Source organism: Myotis brandtii, unplaced genomic scaffold (assembly GCF_000412655.1).
Source record: "Myotis brandtii unplaced genomic scaffold, ASM41265v1 scaffold454, whole genome shotgun sequence".
NCBI lineage: Eukaryota > Metazoa > Chordata > Mammalia > Chiroptera > Vespertilionidae > Myotis > Myotis brandtii.
The window spans coordinates 2,292,196-2,317,227 of NW_005367354.1; the positions used below are offsets into that span (position 1 = coordinate 2,292,196).

The following is a 25,032-nucleotide window of genomic DNA, read 5'->3' on the forward strand; positions in this document are numbered from 1 at the left end:
TGTCTTTAGTTGTATGCACGTTTTAAATTTTCGTGTTACATTTATGAAAGAAATTCCCTTAAATTAAATTGGTGTGTGTGTGTGATCTTGTTAAGTAAATTTTCTCTATCCCAGGGTCTGAATTATATATTTTTGTATGTCCTTCTAAAATTAAAAAAAATAAGTTTTGCCCAGCTAGTTGGTTGGAACGTCATCCCATACACCAAAAGGTTGCAAGTTTGATTCCCGGTCCGGGCACTTACCTGGGTTTTGGGTTTGATCCCTGTTCAGAGCGCATATGGGAGGCAAATAATCCGTGTTTCTCTCTCTCTTTCACTCTCTCTTCCTCTCTCTCTGAAATGGATTTAAAAAAACCATATCCTCAGGTGAGGATTAAAAAAAAAAGTTTTGCTTTTAGTGTGAAATTTTTAGATGGTATAATAAAGAGATATAATTTATTTTTTAATTGGGATAATCAGTTTTTCAGCACTTTTTCTCATAATGTTTTTAAGTTTTGCCTAGCTAGTTGGTTGGAACGTCATCCCATACTCCAAAAGGTTGCAAGTTTGATTCCCCGTCCGGGCACTTACCTGGGTTTTGGGTTTGATCCCTGGTCAGAGCACATATGGGAGGCAAACAGTCGGTGTTTCTCTCTCTCTTTCACTCTCCCTTCCTCTCTCTCTGAAATGGATTAAAAAAAAGACCATATCCTCAGGTGAAGATTAAAAAAAAAAGTTTTGCTTTTAGTGTGAAATTTTTAGATGGTATAATAAAGAGATATAATTTATTTTTTAATTGGGATAATCAGTTTTTCAGCACTTTTTCTCATAATGTTTTATTGTGGCAGAATATACACAAAATTTACCATTATACCATTTTTAAGTGGACAGTTCCACTTAAATTTTTTCACATTTTCCAACATGAAACTCTACCCATTAAACACTAACTCACAGTCGGTGTTTCTCTCTCTCTTTCACTCTCCCTTCCTCTCTCTCTGAAATGGATTAAAAAAAAGACCATATCCTCAGGTGAAGATTAAAAAAAAAAGTTTTGCTTTTAGTGTGAAATTTCTAGATAGTATAATAAAGAGATATAATTTATTTTTCAATTGTGATAATCAGTTTTTCAGCACTTTTTCTCATAATGTTTTATTGTGGCAGAATATACATAAAACTTACCATTATACCATTTTTAAGTGGACAGTTCCGTGGCATTAAGTTTTTTCACATTTTTCCAACATGAAACTCTACCCATTAAACACTAACTCCCAGTTCTCTCCTCCCTTCAGCCTCAGCGACCACCATTGTACTCTCTATGAATTTGACCACCGTGGTACCGCATACAAGTGGAATCATACTGTATTTGTCTTTTTGTGTTTGGCTTATTTCACTTAGCATAACATCTTCAGGGTTGTGTGTGTGTCAGACTTTCTTCCTTTTTAAAAACTGAACACTATTTCATTGTATGTATATGTCACGTTTGTTCGTTCATTCATCCAGCAGGACAATTTAGTTGTTTCCAGCTTTTGGCTGTTGTGAATCATGCTGTTGTGAAAATGGGTGTGTAGATACATGTTCAAGTCCCTTTCAGTTATTTTGTGTATAGATCCAGAAGTGAAACTGTCCATGCCAATTTAAAAAACTATATACATACCTGCATGTGACCTAAATGGGTGGATGATACGAAGAGTTCTTATGTACCCCCCTTCCCCATGCATAGTTTCCCCTGCTATCAATATCGTGCTTTAGTGTGGTACATTTGCTACAACTGATGAATCAATATTGGTTGTTATTATTGTTGTTATTATGATTAACTTTAGTTCATAGTTTATGTTAGGCTCCACTATTTTTTTTTTAAGTTTTCCCCTTTATTAAGATATTACAAATGTGTCCTTATCCCCCAATGTCCTCTCATCCCCCCAATCCTGCCCTCACCCTCAACCCCTGTTGTCCACATCCATCGCTTGTGCGTATATGCATGCATACAAGTCCTTTGGTTGATCTCTCCCCCTCACCCCCACCCTCCCCTACCTTCCCTCTGAGTTTTGAGCATCTGATCGATGCTTCTCCGTCTCTTGTTAGGCTTCACTCTTAGCATCACATAGTTCTTTAGGCTCTCACAACTGTATGTCATGCACCATTAGTATCATTACATGACATTTCATGTATGTCATACAGAATCATGTCATTGTCCTACAAATCCTCTGTGTTCCACCTACTCAATTCTTCCCTCCCTCCTCCTGAAATGATCCCGGCAACCACTGATCATTTTACTGTGTCTATAGCTTTGCCTTTTCCAGAATCTCATATGTTTGGGATGATACAGTTTGTAGCCTTTCAGACTGTTGTCTTTCACCAAGTAGCATTATGCCTTTGAGGTTCCTCGATGTCTTTTGCTGGCTTGACAGCTCATTTGTTTTTATTGCTGAATAATATTCCATTGTATGAAAGTACCACGGTTTGTCTATCCACTTTTGAAGGATATTTTGGTTACTTCCAGTTTTTGATAATTATGAATAAAGGTTCTGTTAATATTTATGTGCAGGTTTTGTGTGGACATAAGTTTTCAGCTTTTTTGAATAAATACCTAGGAGCATGATTGTTGGGTCATATTGTTAGAGAATGTTTAGCTTTGTAAGAAACTGCTTGTCTTTGAAAGTGGCTGTACAGTTTTGCATTTTCAATAATTTAAAAAATGTATATTCTAGCACCTTAAATGTACTTAAAAATAAGCATTTGTCAAACTGTTCTGTAAAATTAACTTCATCTGGAATGAATTCTTATTCCAGTTGTTGCTTTTGTTGGCTATCTTTCTTAGCATTGTATTTCTTTGTGTATTTTGCACTGTTGATTTACAAATTCATTTGAGTGTTAGTGCTTTTAATTTTGTTCTTATTTCTGTGCTCACCCTTCTCTGTGTGGTGATATTTTAGGTGCTTTTCTTGATCTGCTGGAACCTAATAAAAATTAGATATGATAATGGTGAGTCAGGAGTCCTGTTCTTTGAGGTAATTGGGGCTCTTTTAGATCCACTCACAGAGTAAGTGAATGTTTTGGTTCAGTTCCTGGTCACGAGTCTGCGTTTTTATCTTCCCACATTTTTAAGCTCAGAGCATTGCATAAACTAGTTCTAGGCAGAGACTGGCAGCCGTGTTTTTTAGCTTCCTTTCAGCTCCAGCCTCATCCTTGGCTTTAAACCGCGAGTCTGGCTCAGACGTCCCCGGTCTCTCCAGGTCTTCTGCTCGGTGAGTCTCTGTTGCCCTGCAGGAAGTGTACACCTGCTTCTGGACTCGGGGTCCAGCAAGCCTGTAGCTTCAGCTTCGCTCCCCATTTTGTGTCTACTCTGTTTCTGATCCAAATGAAGGTTTTTCTTGTTGAACCTTCCTAAGTCATTTAAAAATACTTTGTCTATTACTGTGTATTTGAAGGAGAAGGGATGGACCTAAGTGTCTACTTACTAAACTGCTTTGATTAGGAGACTTCACTGGCCAGCCTTCTTTCTGAACTTCACACCACTGTTTTTGTTTTCTGTGTTACTGCAATACCTCGACCCTTCAGTACAGAAGTTGAATAGCAGTGATGATAATGGGCACTTTTATCTTTTTCCTGAATGGGAATGCTTCCAGTGTTTCGCTGTTAGATAGCAGACGTACTGAAGGTTTCTGGCAGATGTCTTTGTCAACTTGAGGAAGTTTTCTTCTGTTCTTGATTTGTATTTTTTTTAAATTATATTTTATTGATTCTTCACAGAGAGGAAGGGAGAGAGACAGAGAGCCAGAAACATCGATGAGAGAGAAACATCGACCAGCCACCTCCCACACATCTCCCACTGGGAATGTGCCCACAACCCAGGTACATGCCCTTGACCGGAACCGAACCCGGGACTCCTCAGTCCGCAGGCCGACGCTCTATCCACCGAGCCAAACCGGTTTTGGCCTGATTTGTATTTTTATTGGGTGTTGAATTTTTGCAAGGTCTTTTGGGGGGGCATTTGTTGAAATTATTATTTTCTCTTTAATATGTTAATGGTAGGAGAGACCTTTCTGAGTTACTGATAACCCAGAGAAACATATATTGTATGGGAATCGAACCAACAACCTTTTGGTGCATGGGATGATGCTTAACTAACTGAGCCACAGCAGCCAGGGCCGATTTATAATTTTTACTACATTAAAAAAAAATGCTCTTTACTTTAAAAATATATATTTTTTAATTGATTTCAGAGAGAAAGGGAGAGAGAGAGAGATAGAAACATCAGTGATGAGAGAGAACTCAACCACTGAGCCACCCTACCTGCCTCACACTGGGGATTGTCCGCAACCCAGTATGTGCCCTGACCTGGATGGAACTGTGACCTCCTGGTTCATAGGTCGACGCTCAACCACTGAGCCACGCTTAGATGGCTTCAGATATCTTCTTCCAGTTTGTGGCTTGTCTTTTAAAACATTAAAAAATATGATATTTTGATATATTAAAGTTTTAAGTTTGTGGTTTTAATTTATTGTTTATAAAATTTCCCTACAGACTATGAACAAAGAAAAATAATCCTAGTGTTTTCATATAGAAAGGTGATATAATGAACAAGGAGTTAGGGGTCCTAGGCTTCTATATTCACTTCTTTATTGTGAAGTTCAGTTATATGCTGGGACAGGATTTTTATTTGGATGTGCAAAATGTGGGGTCTGGGTTAGGTTATTTCTAAGCCCTCCCATTTAGATTCTCTGTTGCTTTGCTTGTGGTTTCTGTAGTTCATAATCATTGCTACCAACGTGTTAACTCAAAGTTATGAGAACTCAGAAAAGAAATTGTTGTTGATATTCAGGATTCAGATGTGAAGGCTACGCATTGCTTTTGTGGTGAAAAAGAAATACAAATAATTTGATTTAGGTCGGAACACATTTCATGGGCTTTTAAAAAAATTAGGCTCTGATTTTGTGCCAGGCTTTGTGCTAAAAGCTTTACATAATTTATTTAATCGTTACTTCAGCCCTCAGAGGTTCTCTTTGCTATTCAGAGCTCTGTGTACTCGTGGAGTGCAATATGTATTTGAATTTTTTTTTATTGGAACCTAGAAAATTTTTCAGATTTGTAAAATGGAAAATTTCTGTGGTCTTAAAAACATTTACTTTTTTTTTAATCTGAAAGAGAAGAGAAAAGAAGAAGTACTAGAGGAAGGACAGTGGAGAATTTCCCTGAAATAAGCACGGAAGTTCTGCAGGGACGTTTGACTAGTTGCAGCCAAGCACTCAGTAATGACGACCTCGGTCATCTCTGGTTTCTTGATCACATTAGGGCATCCAGAGAAAACCTGGCAGGAGTTTGCAGGGACACAGTGAACTTGCACAAGAAGTTTTGATACCTGGATGCTTTGAAGTAACTGAGGGCTGGAAGGGTTAAGACATAAACCAAAAGATTCAAGGGAAATGAAGGGTATTTGACACTTAGGTGCAGTACAGAGACGTTCTGGAGACCTTTCTAGAGCCTGTCTCTTTCCTTTAGTTTTTGCCATGGGAGTGACTCATCTGCTGCCTGCAGACTCAGTCTAGCTCTGGGACACACTGCTTCCTAGCTAGGACGAACAAGGCTCCAGACCCTGTGTAACTATGAATTAAGTTCTGATCCAGCGCCACAACTTGGGGACCTATATTTTTTCCTTTCCCTGGAATCCTAGTGTTTGTCCTGAAGGGGGCGATGTGGCACAGCGGAAAGAGAGTGGACTTCTGAGTCCAATCTGTTGCCTAAATCCACAAATTATTAGCTTCGTAACCTTAGGCCACATTAACTAACCACGTAGGCTCTAAATTTACTTTTCTGATTCTACCATCCATATCCCTCATTTTCTCCTCAAGCCAGGCACAGTCCTGTCTGTTCTCTCTCTCTCTCTCTTATTTATGACCAGTGGTTTTCAAAGTGGGAGGCATGCAAAAACGATCCTGTAGGTAGGCTATAGCAAGAAAATATGGGCAATTACCTTTTATTAATATTTAATTCATAGGTTGATACTTTACTCCCATCTGTATGTCTGATGCTACACAGCAGGTCTGGTAAGCGGAGGTAAGCCGAGAGGAAGGGAGCAGGGACCCCGCAGCCTGGAGGGGCTGCTATGTGAGCCTCCATATTTGCTTGCTTACATTCTGTGCAGACATATTGCAGTTCACCTCTGCTTGGTTTAGTGGTCTTTCAGATTCTATTATCTGATGGGAATGAAATGAACCTTGCTCAATAGACAAAGCGTTTAAAAAGATTCCTACAAAGACACTGCAGATGAAGTTTCAGATTCAGTTGAGGATTGAAGTAATAATGCCGGGAACATGAACTGCAAGATAACGCAGAGCTGACACTTCTATATCTGTTATGGGCTTGTCAGTCAATTGCAAAGTACAAGAACAATAATGATCTAAGGAGATTGAAGGGGAATCAGTAAAAACACCTTAAAGTTGTTAGAAATACTATTTGTTATAAGGATTTATTTATATACTAGGGGCCCAGTGCACGAATTCGTGCACCTTGAAAGGAACTGTGGGTGGCGAGGCTGTGGTGGGCACAGGGGTGGGTCTCGGCCCATCCTCCCTGCCCCCACCTGGCCCTTCCTACTGCAGCCCCAGTCCCCTATCTATCAGCAGCCCCGCTCCTGTTGCCGCTGCTCCCATGCGCTGATGGCTCCAGCCCCGCTCACACCTGCTGACAGCATAGAGTGATTGGGGCAGGCATCAGCAGCGGGTGGGAGCAGCAGCTGCTGCCCCAATCACCCCTCAGGAACAGGGGGAGGTGGAGAAGCCCTCAGGGGCGATCGGGGCCAGCAGCCGCTGCTCGCACCTGCTCATGGTGCCAAGCAATTGAGACTGGCACTGGGCACCAGCAGAGGGTGCGAGCGGCGGCTCGGCGCCGGCAGCAGGTGTGAGTGCTGGGCAGGACCGTGGAGCACGGGAGCAAAGAATTGTCAGTCACCACCAGAAGCTCACCCCGATGATAGCGACTGGTGCCCCGCCTTGGTCTGGCGCCCCTGCTCACCTCCACCATCCCGATGCAGCTGACGCCCACCATGTTCCGTGCTCTGCTGCCTATTGCCAACGCCTGCCATGTTCTGCGCATGCCCCCTAGTGGTCAGCACACGTCATAGCGACCGGATGTTTGGTTGTTCCATCGTTTGGTCTATTTGCACATTAGGGTTTTATATATGTAGATACCATTGATTATATTGTGCCCAAGGTATTTACTAATGATATTATGAGGCTACTCCTAGCAGTTGAGATATTTTAAAACTAAGCATTCAGAATATGAAGGCAAAGTTATTGAGCTTTTTCAGTGATGGTTAGTCATGTGCTAATTAGTATCTTAAGTTTTTAACTTAATTATACATTTTTAGAAATTTTGTGAAGATCTTCCTTTAGGAGTAAAAACCAAAAAGCTACAAACCTTTGTTGTTCTTGTTTTGGTAGTAGTGGCTGAAATAAATACAGACAAATGAATACTTTTAGTTTGGTGAAATGCATGCCTTGTTAGCAAATATTGTTGGGAATACTCATAGAGGACATTGCTGAAGATTTGAAGTAATATTATACCCAACTATGGAGTTTGTGAGAATTTCTGTTCATTTGGGTAAAAGTACAGAGCTTATGATATACTCAATTTTTTAAAATATATTTTATTGATTTTTTACAGAGAGGAGGGGAGAGGGATAGAGAGTTAGAAACATTGATGAGAGAGAAGCATCGATCAACTGCCTCCTGCACACTTCCCACTGTGGATGTGCCGGCAACCAAGGTACATGCCCTTGACCAGAATCGAACCTGGGACCCTTCAGTCCCCAGGCCGACACTCTATCTAGTGAGCCAAACCGGCTTGGGTTACTCAATTTTATTAATAAAATATGTGAAGACCTGTATCCCCAAACCACAAAAGAAAAGGTTTACCAGAGAATATATTCAAAGTAAAGGACTTACAATGTTATTGTGAAATAGGGTATATAATAGCATAAAGAATAATACGGTGTCCCCAGAACCAGCCTGTGAAACATAGCTAATAGGGTTGCTGTCCATCTGCGGCCACTTTATTCTGCTCCCGTCTCCAGGGGCATCACTTTCTGAGTTGGGTGGCGCAGGCTGCGTGTGCACTTGGAAAGCATTTGTGTTTGTCATTATTGGGTGACATAAACATCAGTTAGGTCTCGTAGGCTGAGGGTGTCATTCAGTCTTTCCACGTCATCCTTGACTTCCTACTTGCGTTGATCATGGAGGAGTGTTGAAGTCTCCAAGTGTAAGTGTGGATTTGTCTAGTATGTGTTTGTACTGTCTTTAAAAAAAATTAAAACTTTATTTTTAGAACAGTTTTAGACTTACAGAAAAATGGAAAATAATAGCATCCCGTATCCTGTTCTGTTATTAACCTCAGACATCAGTACTTTTGTTACAATTAGTGAACCACTGATGGTACATTATTACTAAAATCCACACTTGATTCAGATTTCCTTAGTGTTCACCTAGTGGCCTTTTTCTGTTCCACAGTCCCACCCAGGATAGCACATTACATGTACTTGTCATGTCTCCTTAGGTGTCTCTTGGCTTTGTCAGTTTCTCAGACTTTTCTGGTCAAGTTTTTGATGAATTTGAGGAGTACTGGTAAGGTGTTTGTAGATTATCCCTCAATTGATATTTGCCTGATGTTTTTCTCGGGATTAAACTGGGTTTATCGGTTTGGGGGAGGAAGACAACAGCAGTAAAATGCCGTTTCATCACATCGTGTCAAGGATGTGTACCGTCAGCATGACTTACCTGCTGATGTTGAACTTGCACTGGCTGAGGTAGTGCTGACCAGGTTTCTCCACCATCCAGTTATTTCGCGAAAAAAGCCCCCCCCCCCGCCCCCCATGCTGTGTCTTTGTAAGGAAGTCCCTGTGCGCAGCCCACACGTAAGGAGTGGGAGTTGTGCTTCACTTTCTTCAGGGCTGAGTATCGACATAAATTACTTGGAATTCTTCACAGGGTATTTGCTCTCCATTTGTTAATATATTCAATATATTCACTCATTCATATCAGGACTGACGGGTGGGTATGCGATGCTGCCTTATTTATTTTGTTGCTGAAGTTGTTCCAACTTTGGCTACTGGGAGCTTTCAGTTGGCTTCTGTGTCCCTTTTATATACTCATATCATATGGTTTAGTTTTCTCCCCAAACTTCTTTACTTCCTATATTACAAGATGTTCCAGGCTCATCTTGTATGTTTCCTGCTTCACTCATTTTGTTGGAGAAAGGTATTATAAACCAACATTTGGGCTAGGTATGTTCATCACATATAGTTCAGGTATTACAAACCAACATTTGGGCATTAGGTATATACTCATTACGGCTAGGGATGTTGTTGTTTCTACATCTCAGTTGACAGAGCAAGGGCATATGTGTATATACTAACCCATGCATATACACATATCTATAATTACTTCTGTATGTAACTATCTGTATCTGTATTAAGAGAAACATGATCTTATACTGATGTCTGCAACTGTAATCCACTACCACATGGATCATTCTAGCTTCTCATCTTGCTTCTCTGTAACCTCACACTCTTCCAAATGCCATCTCTTTATGTAATTGTTATATTAGAATTGGTACCATATGACTGATGGGAAACTAGAGTATAGTACGTAGGTATATTTTGTTTTGCTTTTAGTCTTACAGACACCATTCATTTCCAAAGTCACTTCCATCCCCCCCCCCCACCCCCCTCTTCAGTGAGGTTGTTTCAGACATTTGTAACATAGTTAGATTGTTTTGTCACATTCTGCATTTCATCCTTGGATCCGCTGACGTCCTAAAGGATTTAATAAAAATTTGCACACATTAAGTTCACTCTGTGTTGTAAATTTCTGTTGGTTTGACAAATGCATAGGGTCATGTATCCACTATTAAAGTGAAGTTTCACCACCCCAAAAGTCTGCGCTTCATCTATCACCCCTCTTCCCTTCCCCCTAAATCTCTGTTGATTACGGATCATTTTGCCATTTCTATAGTTTTGTTTTTTCACACACCCATCACATCACATAGTCACCTGAGTGTGTGTATATTGAGAATGTTTAAGATCTATTCTCTTAGCAAATTTCAGGTATACAGTATGGTATTATCCACTATAGTCACCAAGCTGTACATTCAATTCCCATCTTATAACTAAAAGTTTGTATCCTTTGACCAACATCTCTCAATTTTCCCCACCCCTTAGCTCCTGGCTACCACCATTCTACTCTGCTTCCAGCATGAGTTTGACTTTTTTCTTTTTTGTGTATAATTAGATTCCACTTATGAGTGGGATCACAATATTTGTCTTTCTCTGGAATATTTCACTTTGTGCTCTGCTTTTTTTTTTTTTATTGTGTGGAATGAAGCTTCTGAGTAGGGTGATTAGGATCCATTGGAGATCGAACCTGTTTGAATAAATACACCTCGTGGATTTCTGTGTGTCCACAGGATGAACGACAGGAAGAAGGGGGCACAGAGTCCTGAGACCATGGCGTCAGAGGATTTCATTTGTTCATTCGCGCGGACAAAGATTTTGGCAGTTGAAATGGGAAAAAAGGGTGGATATGAGAGTGATTATGAGGAAGGAAATGCAGGGTTTGAAGTCAGAGCTGGTATGTGAAGGGAATGATAGGAGGTTTGGTTATCTCTAGATTGTGAGGCCAAGAAAAGGCAACGTGCCAGGAGCCCCAGTGGCAGGAAGTGGAGAGCGTACTTACTGTGGAGGTCTCTCTGCAAGATGGACTTTCAGAGCTAGTGGGTCTGCTGGCGACGATCAGATCCCTGGGTGTGCGGGTTGGAGGAGGTCCCGGCTTTCACAAACAGCTGCATGGGCTGCTTTCCTGTGCTTCTGCTGGGTTAGCGCCCTGGTACTGTCGGGCTACTCTGGACTCCCTTTCCTGTCCTCTGGCCAGAAACTCCCCCTCCTGCAGTGGCACCGCAGCAGCAGAGGAGAGAGAATAAACCCATGGGCCCCCCTTGGAGCTGCAGCTGACCAACAGAGGATTCCTTTCCTCCACATTTTGTAATTCTGCCGTTTCCCAGGCCAGCGGCTTTGCTGCTACTGCCTCCGCCGCCACTGCGGGATTGCCTGCTGGCTGGGGTGGGAGAAAATGAAGAAAAAGGAAAGAGAGAGAAGACGACCTGGGAAATGTCTCTCGTTCTCTCTGGGTTTTGGTTCTCCTTTTCTGTGAGCTCGCACGGGAGGGCTCTGAGGATTTCTCTGTGTATATATCACAGTCCTAGGTTGGGGGTTTGTACTGGGTTGAGGTCAAGCCAGGCGATGCGAGAGGGAAAAAATGGCAGACACGCCATCTGTTCCGTAGAACTGTGAATTCTGTCTTCTTCCCTGGCCCACCTGCTGCTGTTTGCTTTTCACAGAGCTCAGATAACTCCAGCACACACTCCGCAGGCTTAGTATTCGGTGGGAGAGTAAGGTTGGTGTGTGCTCACTCCATTTTACTTGGATTCAGAACTTCCGGGCCTGGGCTTTCTACGTGTCTGTCGGTCACCAGGTGCCCCTGTAGGGGGTGAATTAGTTCCCAGGCATTGCTTCAGGAGTGTTCAACTGAAGGTCATTCTCTAGAGAGGAGCGCGGCTGGGAGAAGCTGGCAGCCAGGTAGGGGTATCCTGGCAGGGCCGGAACAGCGTCTGCCACAGTGTGGTACTGTCCCCTTACTTGCATCTGGCTTACATGTCTTGACCATCTTTTCATAAATTGCACTTACCTACCGCGTTCTTTTTAGTACCTGTGGACTATACTCTCATAGTATGGCTGTACCATAAGGTATTGAAGCCGTTTGACACTGTTTTATCCCCCCTTTCTTTCCTTCTGCGTCCGCTCTGCTTCCGTTTCCCCCCCTTACCCTTTCCTCTCCTTCCCTCTCCTCTCCTTTTTAAACAGATAAACAGACATATTTACTGGGCCAAAGGTAGCATACATTTAAAATTTTGGTAGAAATTGCCATCCAAAATACTTGGGTCAGTAAGTATATATTCACTACTAAGAGTGTCTGTCTCCCAGGAAACATATTTAGAGATTTTAAAACACTTTTAAGTACAAACATCAAACATATTCAACTTTCTAAAAACTGCCAGGCAATACAGTGACAAAATAAAATTTTTGGGAAAAAACCCATGCCTTATGAATGCATTTTCATTTTTAATTTATTTCTAATCTTCAGTCATATACATATATGATGGTTAAATTGATACTGCAATATGGATATAATATTTTAATTTTGTTGGCACTATGTAGCTAGACATGTTGCTTATATTTCATAATTATTTTATAATTATGGTTAGCCTTATGCGAAAGCTCTGAATTTTGAGGATTTTTCTATAGTATGAACAATTTTGCAAACTTTTAAGAAAATCGTTGCATGAATATGATTTCCTAAAGCAATTGAAACTTAGAAGCATTGTTTCTGAAACATTAGTATCAAATCCTTGTGGTTGGGCAGATCTTGATTATCTTTCGTACATCTGAGTCACATTTTACTTGGGAGTTAGATTCTGAAATCAGCGAGTGCCTGAAGTAGGTAAAAATTCCTTTTGAAATTTCCTCAGGAACAAACCGTGGTGGGGGTCAACGTAGACAAGGAGTTCGAGGTCTAGCACGGCTAGTTTTTTCTTCATGTTGGAACTGGCAACTTTTTTCTTTAGTTGAATTGTGTTTTTAGAAAAAAGGAAAGGGGTGCTTACTCAGTCAGAGGCCAGAGGGAGCCGAGACCGCAGGAAGCTGTAGATTCACTTTCTTTCTCACACTCTCTTAGAACAGGTGATCCTGGTGTGGGATTGCCCATCGTTTAAATAATTCTCTTTCTCTCTCATGTAGTTGAATTTGTGTTAGTCAAATGTAAATATACTAAAATTCCACTGTTTGTTTTTAAAACTTGGGTAGTTTAAATAACCATAACATAATTAAAATAATCTGACTTATAAAACAGATTTCTTATTGGCTCATCAGTGTGATGACCTTTTCATTTGTTATCTCGGATTGTTCTGATGCATGTTTTCAGGTATAGTTTGATTCAGGTTTGCAATAACTGTGTGTGGGACATGAGGATACCATCATTTTGTCAGTTTAGATAATTAAAATTCTAAGCCCTAACCGGTTTGGCTCAGTGGATAGAGCACAGATAATTAAAATTCTAAAATGTTTACTTTGTGCTTTATAAATTTCAAAAGCCCAAAGATTTTCTTAAAAGCAAATATATGAAATAAATGTCTAGCATGGTGTCATTAATTACAAATGATGTAATTAATCCTCTAGATTTATAAACCACCTGTGTCGTCGTCGTTGTAGTAATAGTGATAATGCTGATAGTTGTAATCATAAGAATAGCCGCTCCCATTAGTCCTGAGCTTGCCTTAGGCCAGGCACTGTACACGAATGACTGCGTTTGATCCTGTCACAAGAAGCTCCACGAAGGTGAGGGGACTTGGTCTCTTTCGTTCACTGCAGTGTTTCTAGTTCATCTAGTTGTGTCTCCCATCTAAGAGCTGCTTATATTTGTCAAATGACTGGTTCGTGAAGTCTGTATAATTTTATGCTGTTTCAGCAACGAGGAATAAACCTTAGCGTGATGAAGGCACTTCCTCAAGGATAGACGTGCGGTACTGGAATGGCAGCGCAGCCCATGTGGGATGGTCATTGTCATTCTGACTGAGGGGACGTGCTGGTCCAGTTGCAGCCAGACGTGTGGCGATGCAGCATTAATTACTGTTGCTTTAGGTGGGTTGACATGCTTTTTCTTGAAGGACCAGAGAGCAACTACTTCAGACTTTGCAGGCCAGGTGCTCTCTGTTGCAGCTACTCGACTCTGCCATTGTAGCATGAAAACATCCATAGATGATACATAAATGAATAGGTATGGCTGTGTCCCAGTAAAGCTTTATTTGCAGAAACAGGCGGCAGGTCGGATCTGGCCGAGGGTAGGATAGTTTCTCTAGTTGGTCTTCCTGCTTTCGGTGGTCTCTTGCTGCCAATGCTGCAGGAGCCCCACGTGCAGATGTGTGTGCCCGAAATGGCCTAGCAGTGCTTGTAGTTTGGTGGCCATCGAGATGATCCAGAATATGTTTGTATTAACTTTTTCAAAATGAATCTGAAAGTAATGACAGAATTTTAAAAAATTGCCATAAAGAATTTAGGGATCTCAGGGACTTCTTAGACCCTATTTTGAGAAAAAGGGGTGTAAAGAAATAGCAAAAATGGAAAAAGGATATAATAAATGAGATATATTATAAAGGGCATTATGATATTTTCTGTGTTAGTCTGTGTGCATTATTTAGTGAGAGACCAAGATTGGAGAGGAGGGAGCAGGTTTTTGAATATATATATATTTTTCTTTGAAATCACAGGCTAGTACCAACTCCTGTTTTTTCTCTAGGACCTAGATTTTATTAGATTTTTTTTTTCTGTTTCTGGTTGCTTTTTCTTTAATTTTCTTTCTATTTAAAACTAGAGGCCTGTTGCACAAAAAGATTCGTGCAATAGGCCTTCCCTTCCCCTGGCTGCCGGCACTGGTTTTCCTCCGGCACCCGGGACCCAGGCCTTCGCTCCAGCCGGAGCCACCTTTAAGCCTTCACTGCTCGGGCCAGAGCCACCTTCAGTCTTCGCTCCGCCACTTCTCGCCTACTTATGCAAATTAACCGCCATCTTTGTTGGTGGTTAATTTGCATATCACGCTGATTAGCCAATGGGAGACGTAACGAAGGTACGGTCAATTACCATGTTTGTCTATTATTAGATAGGATTCTTTCCCTTTGGGGGCAAATTATTAAGAAACCATCACGTGTGTTGCAGCCTATTTGGTAACATTTCAGTGATCTGGAAAAGAACCAGTCTTAATTATCAAAATATTAATTGCAGGATATTAAGGAATATTTTTTTCATTTTAAACTTTCTTTAGGATATATTTACAACTAAACTTTTTTCAGTCACTTTGCTTTAGTGGCTATGGGATTTGTGTGGTCATCATTTATTTAATTTGTGACTAACATTTGAGAATGATTTACAAAAGTGTCATCTGCTTAGGGAAATTATTTGGCTTATGCTATTTGTCTACATATTTTTCTTCATAGAATAAGGCAAAGTTCAGCTAAAATTGTCACAAATTTTGCATCAATAGGGTCCATGCAATGGGCTGTTTGTGTTCTAGCTTTTTAGGCCTAGATATTTGAAAATATCCTCTAAGAAACACAGTTCTTAAGAAGTTTAATGAAAGGGTTGAGGTTCTACTCTACCACTTCTGAGTTGTGTGCCCTTGAGCAAGTTACTGTTCTTTTCTAGGCATCTGTTTCCTAATCAATAAAATGGGGATAGTGTAATAGTTATAATACCACCACTTAGGGTTGAAGGGAGTATTAAATGAAATAATTCATGGAGAGAGTTTTAACAGTCACTGACATAGCCTGTCAGTGTAAACTACTGTTATCAGGTGATAAAAGTTGCATTTAAGAGTTGAGTGTGGGGGTGAATTTCTCTCTTTATTTTGTTAAACATAAAAATATATTTTATTTATATATTTTGTGTATAAGCTCACTGTTTTTATGTTCTCTATTGTAGCCTTTCATTATAATTATTTTCTAAATTATATTTAGTAACATGTTCATGAAAAACAGTAGGGATATGGGAAACTGTATCTCAACTAATAGAGGACTGTGCAGAGAAAATAAAATTAGAAATAAGATATAGCCCAAATTTTCAGCACAGGAGGCGTGTATGAGCTCAGTTAAGTATTGACTTTTAATATTTTAGAAATTATCAAATAGAGAAATAAGGATTTACCTCTTTTGGTATCAGGTTCCAGTTCATTTTCACTGATACTCTCTTAGTATGTGCATTTACCACTTGATGTCCCGCGGCTCTCTCTTCACAATAGAATGATAAGCACTTGGTTGAATTGTCAAACTATATGGTGCTTTATGGTGTCCTTCTTTGTCCCTAGGATGATTGAGGAAAGTGGGAATAAGCGGAAGACGATGGCGGAGAAGAGGCAGCTGTTCATAGAAATGCGTGAGTCCTGAGTGCTTCTGGCGTCCTTGTTTATACGCGTGGGAATGCTTTTCCCTCTTTCTGTTCTGATCAAGTCACAACTTTAATCAGAAGTTTTAAGTTACAGGCTTTAGAAAGGGAAGAATGAGAGTTAAAGAATCATGGAGTTGGAGGACCCCAAGACAGACCTTATTATTTTAATTGAATTGATTTGAACTGCTTTCTGAAGCCAGGCCATAACGAATGAGGCAGAGGTGTTACCTAGCATGTCTGTAAGATCAGGGCATGCCCGCCAATTTAGACCTCTTGCTGTAACTCCGTGGTTACCGTGAGCTTGCAGGTGCTGATGCATAATTAATACGTCATATAAATTACCTTGCACTACATACCAATTCGGAGGTAGAGAAGACTTAGTGTCAGACCAACACTTAGAGCAAGAGGAAAAATTAATAGCATGAATGTGTACTTTGGTATATTACTTTACTATACAATATTAAATCTTCTGTTAAAAATTACATTATTGCCCTAACTGGTTTGGCTCAGTGGATAGAGCGTCGGCCTGCGGACTGAAGGGTCCCAGGTTTAATTCCGGTCAAGGGCATGTACCTTGGTTGCGGGCACATCCCCAGCACGGGGTGTACAGGAGGCAGCTGATTGATGTTCCTCTCTCATCGATGTTTCTAACTCTCTATCCCTCTCCCTTCCTGTCTGTAAAAAATCAATAAGACATATTTTTTAAAAATTACATTATGCCCTAGCTGGCTTGGCTCAGTGGATAGAGCGTCAGCCTGTGGACTGAAGGGTCCCAGGTTTGATTCCGGTCAAGGGCATGTACCTTGGTTGCGGGCACATCCCCAGCACGGGGGGTACAGGAGGCAGCTGATTGATGTTCCTCTCTCATCGATGTTTCTAACTCTCTCTCCTTCTCCCTTCCTCTCTGAAATCAATAAAGAAATATATTTTTTTAAAAATTACATTATTATGTAAGACTGAACAAAGAAACAAGATGGCTGGGAGGAGTAGGGCAGTCCACAGTATTGGAAGGGTGGTTTGCTTTGTGACTTCTTGTCTCGGTGACCTTGACTGAGTGACCTTGACTAATGCACACATACTTGCAGGACTTCAAATTCTTCTGCCGGAAATAGGGTTCCTGGTCTGGGCCAGTGACTGTGAAACCTTTTAAAAGCATTTGACTATTATAAAACGGTACTGCTCAGCTGACGCTGGAGAGGGAGGCAGGAGCCCAGCCTGGGATGGCCCCCGAGGTCCCTTCACAGAGGGAAAGCCAGTTTGGGTTCCCAGGGCCAGCATCCCGAGAGCGTGAGAGCAGGGGCAAGCTGGCCACCTTTTGTCACCCATCGTCAGACGTCATGCAGTCACGTCTGCCGCAGTACTCACTCAGGCGGGCACGGTAACCTGCTCAGATGCAAGTAGCGGGGAAGACTCTTTAGTTCTAGATCGGGAGGGACAGTGCACTGGAAATTCTGTGATGCCACAGACCTGGACGGGGAACTCGGGGATTAGCTGGTCCAGTTCCCTCATTTTACAGCGGAGGACACTGAGCCTGAGAAGAGGGATGTGACGTGGCGACGGTCATGTTCTGTGGTTGGCAGTCAGGCCGGGGCTGGAATTTACGTCTCTGACTCTACGCTGGGGTCTTTCCCACTATGCCACCTTATCCCCACTTCCGAATATATATAGTCCATTCACGCACATCATGAGTGTTCCTCGCCTCAGAGCTTTCTTAGGCTAGCAGATAGGAGTGGGCACACAGGAAGTGTACCCTAACCCTTCCTTCTGCCTTTGTGCTCTATCAGAAGACTCAGTTGGCAAGTTATATGCAGTCTGTGCCAACACAATGGAATGGAGTCTCTTCCCAGCATTTAGAAATTAACCAGTAAGTCCACTTGAACATGTTTTATTTACCCTTCTTTCAGGTGCTCAGAATTTTGATGTTATACGACTGTCAACTTACAGAACAGCTTGCAAATTACGATTTGTACAAAAACGATGCAACCGTAAGTCATTTCTATAATAGCTGTATAGAACTCTCAATAATATAAAAGATTTTAATATCTTTTAGTCATATTGTAATTTTAATGGAATTATTTTGTCGTAAGTATCAGAATATAAACTTTGTAATGGAAAGAAGTTGGCACTTTACTCTGTGTCTCCCTCAAAGTATTTAATAAACTCAATATGTAACTAGTTTTGAGGCTGGCATATTGTTTATGTTCTTCAAAGGGGGAATGTGTTTCTCCATGTCACTTTTTAATGAAAAATTTTATGCAGAATTAATACAATATATCAGCTTCTGGAGGAAAAGAAAAACATTAATATTTTGATGAAGGTATCCTATATAATAAAAGCATAATATGCAAATTGACTGAACGGCCAAACAGCAGAACGGCCATCCGGACTACCATCTGGACGACTATCGGGACCACGCTATGACACCCACTGGTGCCAGGCCAGCCAAGGCGGGTGCGATGCGATTGGTCAGGGGCCCGGCCATCGCCCCATGATCGCCCCGCAGAGGGAGGCCCAGGCCACAGGCCAGTGGGATGATCCATCGGGGGGCTCCACAATCTCCCCAAAGAGGGAGGCCCAGGCTACTGACTGGCAGGCTGTGGCAGGTGGGCGGGGCCTCCCTGTGTGAGGGAAGCCCTGGTCCTGGGTGCCTGCCAGCGGCCAGAGGGAAGGCCGGGTCCCAGGTGCCTGCCGGCGGCTGGAGGGAAGCTGGTGCGGGCAGCTGGGGGAAGGAAGGCCTACTCTTGCACAAATTTCATGCATCGGGCCTCTAGTACAGTATATAATAACAATTAAACTTAATATAACAACAATCAGCCTTTTCCATAAGCAGTTGCTACCACAATTGCTACTTATAAAATAAGTACCAAAAAAATGTGTACATATACACATAACATGCATAAAAATCTTTCTTCTCTTAATTTCCATGAAGATGAATTGGCTTATGACAGAATTATTGTCCTTTTCTCATATGTGTGTGTGTGTGTGTTGATGAAAAACTTTTGTATAATGGAAAGATCATTAGCCATAGAATGGTGAAGCACCTCAGCTTTAACCCTTTGCAGTCCAATTTTATTTTTGGAATTCAAACAGTCTGGGCCAAATTAATTGACGGGATTGAATGTTGAATCGGTTTGTGGTGTCTCAGCCTCAACGTTGGACCTGCTCCTAGCGCCTGGTCTGTCGAGTCAGCCTCCATGTTGGACCGAAAAGGGTTAATCTTGGTGTTGCCATCTGTATATATAATCCTATCTAATAAAGAGGGAATATGCAAATTGACCATCACTCCGCGATAAAGATGGAAGCGCCCATAGCCAATAAGGAAGGAATATGCAAATTGATGCAACAAAGATGGCAGCGGCCAGGACACTTGCATTGTTGCCATGGCGACGACGCAGGCGTTCCACCCCGCCCGCGGAGGGCCTCTGTGCAGGAGAAGGGTCTTCAGCTGAGCTGAGAGAAGAACATGAAGAGGGAAAATGGAGATACAAGAAAATTGTCTTTTGTAAGGAAAAGCTTCTCATAACAAAACTAGAAGATTGAGGCAGCGGAGAGCCTCTGGGGCAGCAGGCGCAGAGTGGCCAGACCCCACAGAGAGCAGAGAACCACGAGGAGTAGGCCTAAGCCGTCAGGGCTCCCGGATTGGAGAGGGCTCCCCTAAGGGCTCCCAGGTTGGACAGGGTGCAGGTCGGGCTGAGGGGCCCCCCCCAACCCCCCCGTGCACGAATCTTCGTGCACCAGGCCTCTATATATATAAAAGGTTAATATGCTAAGTGTCCCTTCACCTTTCCGACTGGTCGCTATGACGCACACTGACCACCAGGGGGCAGATTCAACACAGGAGCTGCCGAGCTGCAGTGACTTGGCAGTGGCGGTTCTTGGGTGATGTACCCCGAAACCAGAGAGGAGGGAGCCCGATTCCTTTCAGGCGCTACATGATTCCACCTTTGGCTGTGGGTTATGTTGTTGCTGGGGCACTGTCGGCCCCGAATCTGGTTTACTGCACACTTGCATTTGTGTTTCACACCCTGTACGACAGCAACTTTGCAGAGTGCCCTCTCGCACTCCGGGACCCCTCGGGGGATGTCGGAGAGCTGAAGGACTGTGGGAGGTTGGCTCCAGGGTATGTCCAGCCCATCTCACCCAGTCCCGCCCTGCTGGCCACCTTCTAATTAATTTCCTTTTGATGTGCACGAATCCGTGCACCAGTCACTAGTTTATTATAAACACGTGCCTTGGGCAAACCAGTTTTACAGCTAAATATTTCTACCCTACTATATGTCTTACTTAAAAATCCTAGCTTAAAATGCTCTCTGAAGAGTTTACTGTTCCATCCTAGACTGAAGTCATAGGTATCCCAAAGCAATATTTTTCAAATTGTGGATTGTGACCCATTAATGGCTTATGAAATCATTTTGGTGACTCTGGACAGAATTTAAAGCATGTAATAGAGAAAAAAAGAAAAACCAGGAACCAGCTTATATTGTAAATCTAAAAAGTATTTTGTGGAACTTTTATAAATTTACATGTCTAGAGGGTGTGTGTGTGTTATGATTTAAATATAATTTTGTGGGTTGTGGTTAAAAAAAAAAACTTTGAAAACCACTGTTCTAAAGAACCTACCACTTTTATAATTCTTCCTGTAATTACTCTTGGGAAATGGTAGTCTTTAAGCGAAGTGTTGAGAGTCATAACCAGGCTAGTGGCCTTAGTAATGTAAAGTAAAAGATGCATTGTTTTAGAAGTTTTATTTTGTAACATTTGATTATTTAACCTACATAAAAAAATTTCAGTTTTTTCCACATGTATGTTCTGTTGTCCCTATAGTGTCTACATGGGGAAAATCATCCGTTTTCTTCCCTGCTCAGCATCTTTTCCTCACATTCTTTGGAGAAAGGTACAAGAACGTCTATAGCAGTGTCTGTATGTGAGAGCTGCTTCCGGACTCTGTGTTCCATTGGTCTATTTGTCTAGTTGTAACTATTACAACTTTATAATAGGTCTTGATATCAGGTAGAGCAGGTATTCCTCCTTCGTTCTGTTTTTCTTTTTAAGATTGGCCTTTTTACATTTTATTTTCATACACATTTTAAACTCTGCTTGTCAATTTCTGCTAAGGACAAAGAAAATAAAACAAAAATGTTTGCTGGGATTTTTTTCTTCTTCCTTTTTTTAAAGTATAATTAACATACAGTACAATTCATCCTTTTAATGTATAGCCCTGTGGGGTTTTGTTGGGATTGCATTGAATCTATAGATCAAGTTGGGAGAGTTGACATATTTCCAATATTGAGATTTCCTCTTGTGAACATAGTATATTCCTCCATTTATTTAGGTGTTTATTTCTGCCAATTATATTTATAGATTTTTTTTTGTAGAGATGTTGCACATTCTTCATTGGATTTATCTCTAAGTCTTTGATAACTTATGATACTTCTAAAATTTCATTGTCTGTTATTGATACATAGAAATACAATGACTTTTATATCTTGATCTATGTCTAGCAATTGTTCTGAACTCAAATATTAAATTTAATAATTTATCCATAGAATCTTTTTTATTTTCTATGTGTCTAATTTAGTCATTTCTGAATAATCACAGTTATATTTCTTTATTTCCAATATTTATACCAATAATTACTGCATCTTTACATTCTTAGGACCTGAAGTACAATAGAAATGATGATAGTGGGCATTTCTTTCTTTTTTTAATTTCAATTTTTAAAATTGATTTTAGAGAGAGAAAGGGAGAGGGAGAGACAAAAAAAGAGAAACATTAATGTGAGAGAGAAACATTGATTGGTTGCCTCCCGCATGTGCCCTGACCGGGGATCAAACCTGCCACCTTCTGATATATGGGGCGATGCTTCAACCAACTGAACCACACCGACCAGGGCAATAGTGGGCGTTTCTTATCTCCTTCCCAACATCAGAGGAAAGGCTTTCAGCCTTTTACTATCAAGTAATATGTATGATGCAGTGTTTTATAGATACCCTTAATAAGATGAAGGAAGTTCCCTAGTGTGTTGCTTCCTTTCTAAAGATAAGGTTAATTTAAAAAGTTGTCTTTTTGATAATGATTTCTAACTTAGTTTTATTTTGGTCAGAGAACATGATTTATATCCTTTGAAGTTTGTTGAAATTAGTTTTATAACTCAGATAAGGTCAATTTCTATACATGTCTTTTGTGTTTTCTAGAAAATAAAGCATGTTTTTTAATCATCGGGACAATACTTCCTATAATGTTCATTACTACTACTTTGTTGTTGTAAAGTTTAATTTTCTATCTGTACTTACTTTTTGTCTGTTTGCTCTCTCACGAAGAGAGGTGTGTTAATATTTCCCTCAAAGCTTGTTGAATTTTTCTCTTTGACGTTCAGTTAAATTTTGCATTCTATATTTTTGAGGCTACTGTGGAGGAGTCAGTACTTCACGGCTACTCTCTCAGGATCTCTGGTTGGGCCTGAGAATTAAATTGACACAAGACAGATTAGCAGGAGAAAAACATACACATTTTTACACGTGCACGGGGGCCCCATGGGAAAATGAAGACCCAAAGAAGTGACGAGGTCTACGTGCTTATACACTAGGTTGCGCAAAGAGTAGCAATTGTGGAAAAGGAACTAAAATGTGTATATGGGGAGACAAAGGGAAGATAAGAGTTATGTTAACAAGTCTGTACGGATTAATTTTGGCCTCAATCCACTGTCTCTGTGATTATAGTGTTTTTTTCCCCTTGGAATAAGAAAGGCATCTTTCACCTGCGAGTTTTATTTCCGGCTGTCAGGGAGAAAAGGTGGGGCTCAAAGTGCCCTTTTTGGCCCTGCCTTTTTTCAAGTACCTTTAGCTCAAAAGGATGCTTATGCCAAAGTGGCATTTGGGGGTGGCATATTCTGCCACCCTTCACTGACCTATTATATGTAAAAGTTTGTATGTCTTTCTGATTAATTAAAACTTTATGTTGCTGATAGTTTATTTTCTTTGTGTTTCAGTCCATCTCGTTGATATCTGGAACATGATCGAAGCCTTCCGAGACAATGGCCTTAATACACTGGACCATAGCACTGAGATCAGTGTGTCCCGCCTCGAAACTGTCATCTCGTCCATCTACTACCAGCTGAACAAGCGCCTGCCTTCTACTCACCAGATCAGTGTGGAGCAGTCCATCAGCCTCCTCCTCAACTTCATGATTGCTGCCTACGACAGGCTAGTACCTTACGTGCTAACTTAATTTTAAGTAAGAGTGTTTATTTCTTAATCGTTCTTCTTCCATACTTTCTTGCTAAGGGTTATCAACTTAGAATCACAGTTCGGAGGGGAATTATTCAGTGTAAGTCCTTTCCAAAGACTAACGCTCTGACCTGCTTCATAAGTGTACAAATGCTAGTAAGATGGAAAATCCTTGAGAGCAGAGACTCTACTTTGTATTTCTTTGATTTCTCAAGTGCAGCACTGGATTCTTATTAAATATTTATAAAGTTGAAATGAAAATTAGCAGGTAAAAAAAAAATTACCAGGCATTCTGATGATGATAAAATTGAATAACATTTTTTGTTGATCTTACTTGATTAAGCTCTTTGATATTTGCCAAATGGATTCTTGATTTGTAGTTGATTATTGCATAATCCATTCACTGGAAGTTTTGTAAATTAGGATTAATTGGAAAAATAAGAGTTTTTGAAAAATCAAAGAGAAATGCTCTTATTACTTTTAGCTACATGTGATAATTGGGAATAATGTTTCTAAAATAGAACTCTGTTTTCATGAGAGGAGTACTAATTTATAGTTGGCAGCATCCACAGTTGTTTGCTAAAGATGTAAAAACAGCTTGTTTTCTTAAGTAAAAAAATCATCTTGTTTTTCAAAAGTGTTAATTTGAATAACAAGCTCTCTTATTAGATAGTGCAAAGCTATAAACATCACCCAGATTAGGTGAGTTTAAATATAAGATCAACCAAAGGACTTATATGCAAGCATATAGGCCTAACCAATGAACACAGACAACAGGGGGGTGAGGGCATGAGTGGGGGGGATGGGGGGTAATGTGGGGATAAGGACACATATGTAATAACTTAATCAATAAAGAAATTAAAAAATATATAAAAAATATAGGCAGAATTTGAGACTTGACAACTGAATCGAGCGGCTCCCATGCAGAGGGCACAGGTGAGGGTTGCAGAGGCCTCTGAGGTCCCTACCTGCATGTTCAAACACAGGTGTTTATTCAGGGTGACTCACTGTCTGCTGAGCTTGGCCCAGAGGTAATCATGGTGTTTTCTCAGTTTTGGATAATAAGAACTCTTTTTAGAAGTCATGTGCTTGGCTTATTGTCAGTCTGTAAAATGATAGGTCTATGGAAATGAATCATGCAGAGATGTCTGAGAAAGAAAATCATTCTCTTTATTGAGGGAGAGCGCTCCTCGGAGCGATTCTGTTTGGGCAGGGTTAAAATAACAAGCTCCCTCTCTCCTGTCATCCTCGACAGATATTACCTGTGTACCTTTTCATTTCACTGTCTTTACGTGGGGGTTAATTTTCACTGCTCACTGTGTCACATCTTAAATATTGACCTACTAATCAACTCAGAGCTATCACAGGTCCAATTTTAAGTGAGTCATGTTTTTTGATGAAACCAGATCTTTCCCAAATCTTGTTTGAAGAGAATTGGTTCTAGTATGAACCTGCACTTTACCTTGGAATCACTGAAAACATGGACTCGGTTGAGGTTATATGTGCCATGGCCAGGGGCAGCTAACTCTTAGTTTCAAATGTAACTTGGCCAGTGTCTATAGATCAAATTCGGATATATGGTGGGAAGGATCAAGAATGAGTTTTTTCAAGAAAAAAGAATCAGTTAGGTAAAGGGTATAATCATAGGTTATTAGGCTGCTAAGTGAGTAACGTCCATTCTATAATATGCCAACTGGGTATATTCAGATTTAAAATGTACTGGTTTATTTTTGCTTTTAAAAAATATTGTTTTTAGCATTCAGCATGAAAAGGGGGAGAAAGACACACA

The 25,032-nt window shown here is 40.8% G+C and overlaps 1 protein-coding gene across 7 annotated transcripts in view; it reads left to right on the forward strand.

Annotated features, from left to right (window-relative positions):
* The first annotated feature begins 5,556 nt into the window (after positions 1–5,556).
* Positions 5,557–25,032, forward strand: part of DTNB (dystrobrevin, beta) — a 161,993-nt gene continuing 142,517 nt past the window's right edge. For 5 of the 7 annotated variants that reach the window (XM_014546664.1, XM_005874907.2, XM_005874908.2 and 2 more), the window contains exons 1-3: positions 15,938–16,005; positions 17,922–18,002; positions 23,006–23,219. In XM_014546664.1, the coding sequence (XP_014402150.1) occupies positions 15,939–16,005; positions 17,922–18,002; positions 23,006–23,219 (362 nt within the window). In that variant the 5' untranslated portion in view covers position 15,938. Of the gene's footprint in view, positions 5,576–13,644; positions 13,723–15,937; positions 16,006–17,921; positions 18,003–23,005; positions 23,220–25,032 lie in introns of those variants that run through there. The other 2 variants (XM_014546666.1, XM_014546665.1) reach the window with 2 other exon arrangements.